Source organism: Periplaneta americana, chromosome 6, assembly GCF_040183065.1.
Source record: "Periplaneta americana isolate PAMFEO1 chromosome 6, P.americana_PAMFEO1_priV1, whole genome shotgun sequence".
NCBI lineage: Eukaryota > Metazoa > Arthropoda > Insecta > Blattodea > Blattidae > Periplaneta > Periplaneta americana.
Genome location: NC_091122.1, coordinates 90,558,466 through 90,573,395, shown reverse-complemented (window position 1 = coordinate 90,573,395; position 14,930 = coordinate 90,558,466). Strand labels below are relative to the sequence as shown.

Below are 14,930 nucleotides of genomic sequence, written 5' to 3'. Positions count from 1 at the left end.
GGCACTTGGGGGAACAGAGGTGAAGCCCCATACTTTCTTGACTTCGGCACTAGAATGAGGTGGTGTGATCAGCACCACTCTCAGACTTTCTTTTACCTCCAAAAAAGATCCAGTACTCAATTTGATAGGAACCTGAGTGAACCTCGGGGCTGTTCTGGAAGTTTTGCAATAGGAAAGTCCATCTGAAGTAATTGTGATTTTTTTTATTTAAAAAAAATACCATTTTCTGAGACATTTGAATTTTAAAATTTTGTTAAAGTTTTAAGAAAAATTTTTACATTGTAACCATTGTCTTGTTACACATCAAATTAAAGCTCATCAAAAGAGCTTTAAAATGAGGCATTGCCCAGGTTTGTATTTCATCTGAAGGAAATGGTAATGAACTACTTTAGGACACAGCAATTTTGTATAAAAATATAAAAATGAATAGTTAACAACTTTTGAACATAGGACAAAAAAAATTTCTTACGATTTCCATTCATAACTATGTAAGGTCACTGATTCACCAGTGACCTTTGCTATATAGCAAATTTCATCAAAATCTCAGAACACCAGTCAGAATCCGTGTGTTGATTTGACATGGAATGACTAACATGATTTAACTGAAAAAATATTATGTATGCCAAATAAGTGATACTGTTTAAAAATGTTGTTGTTCTCCAATGACACTGGGGATTACTTGATCTGCATCATTTTCCCCCTAGCTTCCCAATATAATGAAGTCAGGCCATTGCCCGTCAGTTCTTTACAATTTGTTTAAAAATGTTAATCCCTAATTATTGTATACAATTTAGCCATGTATTAAGCAATATTAAATCCTTGTTACATTTATTCAGTACCTTGAAAATCTGCTAACTCATCAGTTTGGGTGAGATACTATGATCTTTCAGAAAGTAACACATTTCTGGGCCTAGTCAATTCACTGCCACAGCTAGTTACTGTATCACACATCTCCAGGTTTTCATATCTTTGCGAAAAACTGCTTCAGTAAATATCACTTTTTTAATGCAATAGACACTGTGACACTTTTAACAAAGCAATTCATTCGGGGGGGGGGGGGGGCGAGACAGACGGAGATAAACATTAAGACGCGATTGAGATTTGTGATGATATAAAATAGGCAATTGTTTGCACGTGTTCTAAAAAAAAGAACAGAGAGAGACCATATTTTTTAAACAGACCTACCAAATGTCTTAGTACTTCACAATTCAGTTACGAAGATAACTTGTCCTGCCAAAGAGCTACTGTATAGTTTTCTGCTTACATTTTAATATGTTCGTAAGTTCATGAAATCTGAAAACAAAACTCAAATGTAAAATATGCCACAGAATTAATGTCATGGTTGTGAAACAAACTCACTTGTAGCCCTTTTCCTTGAGTGTGAAGGCTGGTGTGTCCAGAGGCAGTATCTCACTCTCCACGCACAGCTCTCGTACTTTTCTATCAATCACTTTGCCATACTGTGCACCAGCATCCAGTATCGCAACCCGCTCCTGATTGTGGGCACCATTGGCACGGTATTGCCCCTCTGGACTTGTATTGTGCATCTCACTGGAGCCCCAGCAACACTAAAACAATATAAAGGATTAAGCATTTGCACAAACCCCAATTAAGCTGAAATAGAAAAAACAGCACTAAAAGAAACTGGACTGCAGGAAGTCAAACCACCCACCCTAATTGTTAAGAGTAAATTAAAAAAAAAACAAACAAACAAAACCTTTTTGCACAGAAATATTACTCATGATAAATGATCAGCAATTTAAGTTTAAAAAAACTTGTTGTGTATGTATCATTTTTATGCCCACTGCGGTAAACCTAGATTTCGTGTCATTTTCACTTTTATATTTTTCAAGCTAAAATTTTAGCCACATTCAATGGTTCTCCCTTCTTACATAAATAGGTGGTGCTGGTTACATCCGGTAGTCATTTCTCCGCTCTGTAAAACTAGAGTTAGGATGCAGTGGCCAGCCACGCTGTCCCTGTTGAATTTCAGCACTTTGCAGTACCGAGTGGTATTGCTTCTACAAGTCAAAGGGCATCATAGTCCTCTCCCGTGTCACGAACCGGGTTGAAGTCACTAGTCATGTGACAGAGCAGAGCCTGGGCTCGAGAATAAAAGAGCGCACGAAAGCCAGGGAAGTCAGTGTGTTTCACTGTCTGGAGGCACTCACAAATCCTTCCCGATGTTAGCCCTCTACTCCCTACCTTTCATCTCCCGTAGAACAATCCTGACTTCGATTTCTCCATGTTCATCCAGGCTTGCTCGACCCATGTCCCTCCTTCGAACCCCTCTGCTGTCGAAAAGTCGCGAAGTCAGTATCGTTAATCCCTCGACAGAAGAGTTGCCCATTTCCCCGCTCATGGTGTCGAAAAGTCGCGAAGCTACGCTCGTTGGATCCATCGACACTCATGGAGCTTGTTCTCACTATCGAAAAGTCGCCAAGCTAGGCTGGTTGATCCCTCGATTTCGAGAACTAACCTCGAACCCAGTTCCATTTCTCTGTTTTCCTACCTCTACACCGTACCTCTTCGAATAAGCCTAACACTCCTACTCAGGCACTCCCATTACCCATCTCCTTTACACCCAAATTCTGCTCATTATAGTAATTCTTCACGACTCTCCCGTTTCCCCCACCCTAGAACCAGGGAAAAACATCTAATATTTTCTTCTTTTTTCAATAAACAAATATTGTTAAAACAGTCTTCTTTTCTTCACTATAATACATCATTCCTCTTGCCTCGGCACTCCCATTTACCCTCTTTCCACTCGACAAGTCAGAGAGGGACGTCAATGGAAATCAGCGCACAATTGGCGCCTAACAACGTTGCATCATCACCCCCTCACAAGCTACTGTCAATCTTGTCCCTTCCCTCCCATTACCCCCACTCTCTCCCTCGACGACACGTCAGAGAGCGACGTCAACGGAGACTGGTGCTAGACAAACTTATTGCAACTTACATTGTACAGTAGAGGAGGAAAGACCTGTCCTGTGACCTTATCATGTGCCGTGGGTATCACCAATGGGTATAGAGCGGGAAGGTAGGTTTTGGTCTGAGATGACCTTCCGTGTCGATAAATTCGTATAATATTAACCATCATGAAACAAACTTACTTTTTGACGGCTCATCCTTTCCCATCTCGCACAGCTCACATACCAGGTCTTGCCTCCTCATCTATATTATTTCTAAACAAAATTTATTTCCATCTATCATTCTCCCGAATTTTCTCTTTCAGTTGCTGCAAAAGATTTGAATATTCTGTCATTGTCTCATCTTTGCTAGATAGCTGGTCATAATTATCCCCTTAAAATTCCAAAACACGAACGCCATGACTTTCCCAGCCAATTGAAAAATTTTCGCTTTCTTTGGAGGTGGAGAATCACTGTGCTTCCATTGTTTCTACTGCCGTTTTGTCTACAGTACGTAGTAGTGGATCCAGGTTTCATCAGCGATCACAAACCACCTAAAAAAAATTGGGAGTATTTTTCTCGAATCGAAACAGACAATCCCTCAGAATTTGACATCAGACGTGCTTTTCTTCTGGTGATAAATGCGGAACCCATCTTGCGGAGACCTTGGACATCCCAAGACATTGACTATGATGTGGCACAACCATTCAGTTTAGATACACATAACCTTGCTAATTTCCCGCATTTTCAGTTGACAATCATTCAACACCATATCGTGGATCTTTTCTACGATTTTTTTACTTGTTGCTGTTACTGGACGTCCACTATGAGCGTCATCTTTCACACACTCTCGACGATGTTTAAATAGTGCCACCCATTTTCAGAGTCGAAAATGAGCAGATTCCCCTAGTGTAGCAGCCATGTCTGCTTTATTTCAGTTGGACTCATTCCCTTTTTTTAAGAAATATTTAATAACAATAACGAAAATCGATATTTTCCAGTTTTGCCAATTTGTTTCACATACTAACTTCAAAACTGAACTACATAAAATGTAATCAACAGAAAATTATGATTTTTCGTGCTTGAACTAATGTAAAATGGCCACTAACAATGGCAGCATTGTTGACACATTTTCAATCCCATTTATGTGTAGCCCACGAACTTTTCAAACACACCTCGTAGTTACCTGCTGGATGTGGTTTCATATCATCGATTTTATGAAACCTCCTATATGTGACAGTACAGAAAATAATTTTTCCAGGAAAAAGAACAAATTAATTGAATATCAATAGGCCTACACTGATTCTCGATGATATCATTTACGTTCACGACATTCATCAACGTTTTCTACCAACTAATTCCTATTCATATGTAAGCCCATTGGTTTTTAATTAATTTTTATCTTCTTCCTGAAAAATTACGTTTCACATGGGAGGCTTCATAAAATCAATTACGATATGTTACTTGTATTATACTAACACTTTCGTTTCAGCAACTTCTTTCTCTCATCTGTCAGAAAATGAAATACTGTAGAACCCAGATTATCAGTCATCCTATTAACCAATTGGCGGATTATCCGACTGTCTTTCTCTCGCTCCGTTTTTTTGCTACAGAAATATATAGTGCGACTGTACGTTATATTAGTATTACTTTTTTTCTCTAGAGAATGTTATTACAAGGCTTTACCCTCACACAGTATAGTCTACTGTTCGAGTTTCCATACTGTACGACTTCTATATAAAAAGCATTCCATGAGTGTCAAAAGAAAACGTGTTGTGCCAAGTACTGAAAAAAGTGCAAATAATTCAATGGTTGGGAGAAAGAGAAACCATGACTCATTTCGCACCAGAATACGAGATTGGTGTTACAACTGCGCGCGATTTAATACAATTCCAGGATAAAGTGAATAATGTAAATATACAACATGAGACCTCTACTATTTCTGTCTTTTCGCTGACAGCCATTGCCCCTTAAAAATCCGTTGTTGACAATCAGACGTAAATGAATGAACTCTGATTCACGACCTAGCGTGTTAAACACAAGACCACAGAGGAAATTGTTATTGTTCACTTAATTTACGAAAATATTTCATGGTACGGATTATCCGATTTTTTCGATTAACCATTCAGTCCACCCCCTTCATTACTACGAATGACAGAGGTTCCACTGTAGTTCAGTAACAACACATCTGTTATTACTGAAGGAGAGAGAATCACTACATTTAAACACTAACAGAAAGATTGTCCTAATTCCAAGTGACACTGCAGTGATTAGGTTTCACTAAAAAGTAAGTTGAATTTGACCTAAAACGAGGCTGCATCACCTCATGTACAGGTATTTTTACTTTTGTATTCCCCAACATGCTTCATATTTAGAGATGGTAGATTTTCATATTTAATGCGAAAAGTGTCCAAATGCTACGTAATCACTAGAGTCCAAAATTTTATGTAATTACATATTTTTTCCTTTGTATGTATCTGTCTGAAAACTCAAAATGTTGGCGAATTTGGTTACTAAGACCAATATATTTAATTTTAATACTACATATTTTTACATATTCCGCACAATACATATTTTAAGGTAATTACATATTGTTACATAAAAATAACATCCATGCCAAATGTCGTTTAATTAAATGCCTTGTAAAGATAATTATCAATATTCCAGCATAAACTAAAACGAAATTATAAAAATATTAATATAATTTTAAACTCAAAGTAGTCAGTATTTAATGTGATACATAATTTCAGAATTCAGGACTGAGATATAACCTGGTATTTTCCTCTTAATCCTGTCATCTTGCACTTAGTTCTTAAAAAAAATTCTAGGTGATTAATACATGGGTTGTAAATAAAGTAGTGGCAACACTGCCAGGAATGGATCATGCGCATTCGCACACGATACAAGACAACTGATGATTGTAGTTGGAGTTACTGTCGATGTTCTGAATGATAAAACCGGTTGCTATGACAACACATGTTGTTATTGTGTGTGGCTAAATTTAGAGCACTATTTTTAACTGCTCTAAAGCATATTTACTAAACTTAGCAGCGATCGTGGATAAAAATCACGAGAGCCTGTGGTAGAAATGCATGTCAATGTCATCAAGGGTTATTCATAGCGTGTGGCAACGATGCACTACCATATCAGATGGTTGCAAGATGGGTCTCTGCATTTCGTACGGGTCGGAATGAGACGGCACATGTGGCTCACACAGGTCGCCTGTCCATTTATGACAAACAAGTGGAATTGCAAGGTCTCCTTGCTGTTGAGACCATTGCTGCACTGTACGAGAATTATCCATCGAGGTAGGACTTAGTCATCAAACTATGTGGCACATCCTGACGAAAAACTTCCACGTGAGATATTGCATCAGTGCTTCATGCAGTAGAACAGTCCATCAGAGAGATCAACAGAAACAACTCACTAACGTCATTCAACGGTTACCATGGATTTGACAGAAGATACAGGAACATGCTGGTGATTATTTTGAAGGGATGTAAATGTATTTTCTATGTACGTTCAATAATATCTTCGTACTGTCTATGTTGCCACTACTTTATCTAAACCCTCGTAGGTCTCATTACACACTGACCTCATGTCACTTCACTGCCTAAGATAGATCGTCAGTGGAGAAACACGGAATCCTCCAGAAAAGATTGTTATCAGCTATATCCATTTCTTTAAATATGCACCAATAACTTCTTGCAATGTCGAGAGATCGTTTTCGAAGTACAAGAACATAATGTCCAATTGTCCATGGAACTTAACTCCTGTGGCACATTGTGCTTTATGCCTTTATTAATTTAGAATAGCAGCAAAAACTATATCCTGACATATGTTGTTTAGTCAACTGTCCGAAGACAGGTCTGAACCTCACAAGTGATACCAAGAAGGCACCACTTATGAGGCAAGTAGGCCAAGAAATAACGGTTTAGGGTGGCCAGTTCCTTTCCCCCTCCATTGCATACATCACCGACTAGCTACATATTACTTTAGTCTATCGTGACATATCATGTGTAATTTGTATAAAATTAATATTATTTACCTTTCTTTAAAATACAATTTTTTTTAAATATAACTTTTAATGCCTTGTGCAAATTTGATATTACATATTTAGTATATATATTTTAAGGTTTTTAATTACATATTTATGTACATAATTTAGGCTCAATATTACATAAAAATCCGGACTCTAGTAATCACGTAATTGTGCCTTAGAGAGGGAATTTCATACCTCATAGTGAATCTGCAAAAAAAAAAAAAAAAAAAGCGAAATCTAGGAGTTTCTGCGAATAAGTAAGAAATAACAATTTTATGATTTTTTTTTTTTTTTTTTTTTTAATTTTACATGCACTTTGACATCCTTTGTTTCCGTTCACTCTTTATACAATAAAATGTCTCTCATCATTGCCAAAGAAATTTAAATTGAACTCTATGTATTTAAAAGTAATCGTTGACTTGTTAGTTTCTGTGTCCTGTTCCATTTTTGCAAGTTGTACACGAACTGCATGAAGATGGGCCGAGACAAAATCACTATTGAACAACAAGCGGAAAGCTATAAAAGTGAGCAGTTTTATGTAAGCGATTCAAATATTTCTATGTACAAATTGTGAGAGAAAAACACAAAATCCAATCAACATATGCAAAGGAAAACTTCCTTTAAAAAAATGAAGAACAACATGGAGTTAAATAACATGCAACAATTTCAGAGCTCGAAAGCAAAGCAAAGAATGCTCGTGAAGAAAAAAAATGTATTTGTCGAAGACATGATGAAGATGTGTTTATGGGCCAACATTCCAATGAATAAACTGAATCATCCCGCCTTGCAAGAATATTTGAAAAAATAAATAAATAAGTACTGCATTAAAATAAAAATAAAATTCAGGATTTGAAAATATTTTAAACTGTTAAAATTTCACTATTTTGTTTAATATTTCTATATTTAAGCCAAGGATTTTTTTTTTACATATTTTACAGCCTTGTTTGTTTTATAGATATCAGGCCTACAAAAAATGTGTGGTATTACTATACTTCTAAATAAAACTAATTCGATTATTTCTATCTACTTCTAAATAAAACTAATCCGATTATTTCTGTCTTTCAAGGTATGTGCCAGGCTCGGGTGATCTACCTACATGTTCAAGACTGAGAAATGAGTATATGCCTGGATATAGAATGGCAATACACAACAGCTTTGGAAGGCAAACCGATCGTCACTGTCGCAGATGAGACTTCAAATAAGGAAGGCAGATGTGTCTTCACTGTACTCTTCAGAATGATGGTACCAGGTAAAAACCAGGAGGTGCATCTGGTAAATATCTGTTTTCTTGATGTGGCAAATGGTACAATCTGTAGCAGAGCTATTATCAGTGCCTTGAAAGATTACAAATTGAGTTCAATAACATCCTGGGTTTGGTTTCAGATTCAGCTAAATATATGACGTGTTTTTGGGCCTTAAGAACAATAATTGTTCTTATTATTATTAATAATTATTATTGGAGACCATTTGTTACATTTTCAATGTTTTGTGCACAAAGTAAACTTGATAGCAGTTGTCATTTTGAAAGCCATGTCAGAATTGAATACCTTTATGTCCAAGCTTAAACTTGCCTTTTTGCACTCTAGAAAAATGAAAAGTATATATTTAAATTATCTTTGGGAAAAGTGGCCAGGTCTAGCTCCTGTTCTCTTTCCTAGCCCAGTTATAACATCTGAAATTTATGACTTCAAAGCATAGTATATTTAGATAAATACTTCTTGGCTTTTAAAGATTTCTTCCTATAACTTGAGAAAAAAATGTTAAATAGTAGTTCCTCCTACATTGTAGATACTTTGAAATTCGTTCTATGACAGTAGAGATTCAATGTAAATTTGTCAATGAAGTGTCAGAGCAAATTAGTCAGTTAATAACACAACTTGAAGGATGTAACTACCCTTTTGCCCATAAATTTTGCGATGAACTTTTCATTAAATTTAGCGTTGCAGTCGGAGGCAGCAATTTTGGCAGGTGACCTCGATGACATTTCCAGTAGGTGAGCAAATATTGTTTGTGTAAGCTGCGTGAAAGAGATGTGATAACATTCTGAGTCGTTTATATTTTCATACCAGCAGCTCATATCATTATCATTATTATGAAACACACCAGGGTACAGCTTAAATACACGTAAATGACTTTCATTCCCAATGATTTTATAATATGTCTCCTACATTTTCTAAATGCATTGCGCATATATATATATATATATATATATATATATATATATATATATATATATATATATATATATATATATATATGTTGTTTTCTAATGCCAGGCATTTGACAAAGTCATTTGACCTCTTGCACTCCAATATTTTTCAAAGATATTATCATGACCAGCCAATGATGCACAGATTTTGAGGTGTTCCGAATCCATTTCTTGGTTTGAGTTGCACAATGGGCAGTTAGGGGACTGACATATTCCAATTCTATGCAGGTGTTTAGCCAAACAATCATGGCCTGTTGCCAATCTAAATGCAGCTACAGACGATTTTCGTGGTAAATCGGGAATTAACTGTGGATTTTGATGCAGAGAGTTCCATTTTTTCCCTTGGGATTGTGTTATCAAATTTTGTTTGTTGAAGTCTAAGTATGTAGATTTAATAAATCTCTTCACAGAGTAATACGTAGATTTAGTAACAGGTCTGTAAGTAGCAGTACAGGGTGATTCAAAAGTCGCGCGACATAGGGCATCTCCGTTATTAGTGTAAGTACAAAAAATAGTTTCAAATAAATGTTTTAGATATTGGTAGTGTAGTTCATGTGAAAAATTTAAACAAAATCGTAAGAGCCATTTTTGAGAAAATTGCAACAAACATGTTGGCGTTTCAAGTAAAGTGCCAGTTTGGTTAGGAAAAACGCATCCAAAACTGAGGTGTCACATCTCTGGAGCGTACGAAACGTAAATTAGAAATGTGGTTTGGGTCACGTGCCATAATTAATAAATTGTGTTTTTTGTGTAGACAGGTGAGTAAGTGCTAGTTTCACCAGTGAACTGGGTAGTAACAGACAATGTACACAATTCCTGAAATGGTTCTCATCCATGCGGGAGGCCTGAGTTTACGGGAAGCAGCAGAAGAATATCAGAGACGGCATCCAGATCAACCTACCCCACATCATGGAAGCATTGGTCATTTACTGGAATAGTTCAAGACAGCAGCCAGTAGCCACAATAAAAAACGTTCAGGGCGGTCTCGTACAGCAACAGGGGATGCAAATGCAGCTAGTGTATTAGCTAAGCTGGTGGTCAGTCCATCACGGTCAACCAGGGAAGTGGCGCAAGAATGTGGCACCAGTCAAGCGTCCGTGTCCAGGATACTATCCGTCAATCATTTCCAAATCCTATCGTATGCACTTTGTACAGGAACTGCATGGGGATGACACAGATATGCGAATGCAGTTCTGTGAGTGGTTTCTTGAATGACGAACGCACCAGCCAAACCTTGAAGCTGATATTTGTTGGAGCGATGAGGTCTGTTTCCATTTGAACGGAACAGTGAATCGACATAGCGCTGTGTACTGGGCAACCGAGAACCCCCACATAGTTGTAGAGGCTCATAATCAGTTTGACCTAAGATTAAATGTGTGGTGTGGCATACACGGGGATGTTGTCATCGGTCCCGTGTTTCTGAATAACAAGCTCACTGCTGCACTGTACAGATGGCATCTCGAAGTTACACTGCTGCCCTACTTGGATGATTTGCCCCTAGAAAGAAGACGTGGGTTTTTCTTTCAGCAGGATGGAACACTACCTCATTTCAGATTGACAGTCCGAGAATTGCTGAATGAAGTTATCCATGGGTGTTGGATCGGTAGCAGGGATCCAGTGGAATGGCCGCCTAAGTCGCCAGATTTAACGCCACTTGACTTTTTTCTCTGGGGACATTTCAAGTCTGTAGTTTACAGCAACAGGCCCCGAAAACTGGATGAACTGCAGGAAAATATCAGGAGAGAATATGCACAAATAACACCTGCAGTGTTACGTAATGTGTGGAGCAGTTACCTCAACCATGTATGGATGCGCCGTCAACCAAATGGCCACCAATTTGAACACTTACTCCATTAGTGTGCATGTGGAACAATTACACAGGTCGTGAAAGTTCAAGTGCTAAAATGTTTCAGTTTGCCATTGTGACTCTCAACTTACCTGACAACACAAAAAAACACAATTTATTAATTACAGTGCACGACCCAAACCACATTTCTAATTTAAGTTTCCTACGCTCCAGAGATGTGGCACCTAAGTTTTGGATGCATTTTCCCTTACCAAACTGTTACTTTACTTGAAACGCGAACGTTTGTTGCAATTTTCTAAAAAATGGCTCTTACGATTTTCTTAAAATTTTGCACATGAACTACACGTATTAATATCTAAAACATTTATTTGAAACTATTTTTTGTACTTACACTAATAACAGAGATGTCCTATGTCGCGCGACTTTTGAATCACCCTGTGTGTGTGTGTGTGTGTGTGTGTGTGTGTGTGTGTGTGTGTGTGTGTGTGTGTGTGTGTGTGTGTGTGTGTGTGTGTGTATAAATATCCTACCCTTACCAGATCAATATACAAGATTTGTCCAGTAATCTAGGGATCTTCTACTGGTCATGCGACAATTCAAGTTAGTAAAATTACGGTTCTTCTTATTAATCAAAATATAATTTGGTTAATTGGGTAAAATTGCATGCTGCAGAAGTTAGATTTATAGAAAGGTATAATAAATAGGACTGCAATGGACATTACAAGGGCAATAATTTCTTAACACGCACATTGTGAATAAAACAGTGAAGAAAGCATTTTAAAATATTCGAAATCATACAAAATATCGGAGAAACCAATTTTCCCTGCACAAATTGAAAAAAAAATAATTACCATTCACAATGTATATTATGGATTCTAGGAAGTTGTTTGTTAATCTAGAGGTATTGACTGGTGACTATTCTAAATTCCAGCACAAAATTCATTCAGAATATGTAGAAATTATATTTTTGGATTTTATTAAATGTATAGGCCTACTATCGAAATGTGTTACATACCCCCTTAAATACTGCACATTTGTTACCTGTGTTTATGTATATTTGCGGGATCTGATGTTTTATTTTTTTCAATTATAATTCATAGTACTGAAACTGCCATATTGAATTCGCACAAATTGTATTATTCGTAATTTTCGTCTCGAAAACCCCTAAGATATCTAATTTAATTTCTCACCCATTTTTGTCCCACTCCACCACTTTAGGGTCAAAGTCGGACAAAATAATACCTTATTCGTATTCTGTGATCGCAAAGATCCCCAGATACCGACTTTCATCGAAATCGGATGACAAGAGATTTCTCACTCCCTTCTGCCTTTTCATCAGTACCTTAAGAGATGGTATTTAAAAAATCTAAGAATGTTTAACCAATATTGCAGAGAGTAACCTACGTCTCTAGTTAAATATATTTTAGTGAATTTTTAAAATCGTCAACTCTTTTCTCTCTCCTCTCTGTTGGGAAGTAAAAAGAAAACCTGAAAAGTTATTTGAAGGGAGTACATGAAATTGAATTTTTTACATTCCTTATACATTTTAGAAACAATTCTGAGAGATGAGATGAATAGTGTAACCCAATTCTATGAGTGAATCTTTGTTTTAAATTTAAAGGCTGCACGTCTGCTGGTTAAAAAAATAAATCGGTATAATTATTTTGATCATTACTCCCTCCCATTTTCCATCTCTTAATGTTCGTTTTTCGTAAAACTCAGTCTTAACTATTGACTAATGATTAACAGAAACCTACATAGACTATAGGAAATTTAAGTTGACGAATCAGTCTATCTGTTCATTATATAATAGTTTTTTTTATTATACAGATTGTCTTTATAGTTTATAGTAACGAGGGAAAGATTATGCAGTGGCAACTGGAATTATCTCGAAAAATGTGTGCCAGGAACTGGTCCCTTTTCATATACTGTATGTACATGCACACATGATAGATTACTGTAATTCTATAGTTTAGCCATATGTGTATAGTTTTGGAAGTGACTGTCCATCTAAGTCCACTCGGATCTCGAGGCTGTATGTTTACCCTTATATCCTACCCATTCCAGCTTAAGTTTGCTTGCTGCAGAGATGTCAGGCTACCTTGCATCAGTGAGTAACTTGCTCTGGAGTTCCGATTAACAAAATTCGTCTACCAAAATCGCTGGCTCCTACTATAGGTACATATGCTACTGGGTAGTTGCTATGTGACACGAAATCTTAAAGTGTGTGCCAAGAAAACAATTACAGAAAAGTTTATTGTATGAAAAGATGTCAAGTAAAACTGTCTAATCATATGGACATGGTAGAAAATAAAACAGAAATATGCTTTTTCCAAGCTTTCAATGAGCCCTTCAATCCAGGGGTGGCTAGTTAGAGTTGTGATGTAAATCCTCAGAAAGTGCTAACTTACAAGTCAAAGATTTCTTATTTTAATAAGTTAGATGCAGATAATTTTTTATGTACTTATGAATATTTTCACAAAAACCTTAAGAGTAACTATTGAAGATAAAGGTAATTCAAAAGTAGACTGCTTTCAAATGTTATTAGCATTGAAACTGAAATTTCCACACTTCACTGAACCAGCTGTTCAGTTCATCTGGTCCCCCACAAATAGCATGGATGCAAAACGATTTTTAGCAAGTATAATTTAACTGTCACAGACAGATGAAACAGATTAAAGGACAGCAATATTTTGATTTGTTCTATGTTAAAACTTCCAGTGATTTCAGGTTAATTGCAATAGGGGATATTCAATACAAGTATGGAATATTGTTAATAACTTCTTAAATCTTAATTTAAAAAAAAAAAAGTGTTATACAAAAACTGTTGGAGATAAACCATACAATATTATGCCAGTGTTATACAAAAACTGTTGGAGATAAACCATACAATATTATGCAAGTGTTCGAAAACAGTTATTCAGACATACAGTGTGTGACAGTAAATTAATTTTTTTGTAAATGGCATCCTGTATTAAAATTTACATATTCCAAATCTCCATTAAATTTTACGTACGAATGCATAACAATTTCACCCATTCATCCACTTCATGTCTTTTAACAATTTATTAAACTTGTTTCGTGGACTTAAAACTTGACACAAATAAGTATGTAAAATCATGTTGAGTAAGCCATAAAATTAAAACAAAACACTATAACCAAACTTTAACACAGATGCTTAAAATTAGAACCATTCACAGCCAAAAAATATCCCAGTCTATCACGAAAATAGCTCATTGTCTTCCTCACAGTTATAGGACTGCTCTGTTCCATCTCATATCTGCAATGGACTGTTTTCGTGTTAGATTAGGATACTGTTTGGCTGTGAATGGTTCTCATTTTGAGTATCTGTGATAAAGTTCAATTAGTCATAGTGTTTTGTTTAGTTTTATGGCCTACTCAATCCTCCCTAAAAGGGTCCCCCTCCTCCTAGAGACAGGCAAAATGTCTATCAGGCTTGCCCATGACTGTTTACATCCGTGAGCGGGCTTACGCTTCGTATCGTTCACCCGCCTGCAACCTTCCCTCACAAGCAGGCAGGCAGGCAGTGTGGTTGCACGTGACTCCCAAACAGTCCTAAGAGTGACCCGAAAGGACTGTTGGGTTCCGCCGAGTCTTGTCTGATTTGCTGGTCCCTACCTACCCCCCCTCCCCCACATGACAAGTGACCACTGGAAAGAAGCACATTATGAACTATACAATTTATACATCTGAGTGGTTATTTATGGATTCATTTTCATACCAGCAAACAATATGTCTATCGCAACATTACTGGAACAATATCAGCATACAAGTTGTGGACAATACCACATAAGGTATCATTATTGTATATTATATTGTATTTAATAAATCTTTATGGACAGGCAATTTCAATTGTCACTTGCAACCATACAAAAACAGTCTACTCAGTTCATTCACATATCAAAGTAGTTAAAAATACAATAACATTTGTGTGTGTCATAG

The 14,930-nt window shown here is 36.6% G+C and overlaps 1 protein-coding gene across 3 annotated transcripts in view; it reads right to left on the bottom strand.

Moving 5' to 3' along the window:
• The window catches only part of bur (GMP synthase burgundy), a 70,185-nt gene that overhangs the window by 43,243 nt on the left and 12,012 nt on the right, over positions 1 to 14,930 (bottom strand). For all 3 annotated transcript variants that reach the window (XM_069828402.1, XM_069828401.1, XM_069828400.1), the window contains exon 2: positions 1,360 to 1,568. In XM_069828402.1, coding sequence (XP_069684503.1) covers positions 1,360 to 1,547 — 188 coding nt within the window. In that variant the 5' untranslated portion in view covers positions 1,548 to 1,568. The remainder of the gene's footprint in view (positions 1 to 1,359; positions 1,569 to 14,930) is intronic.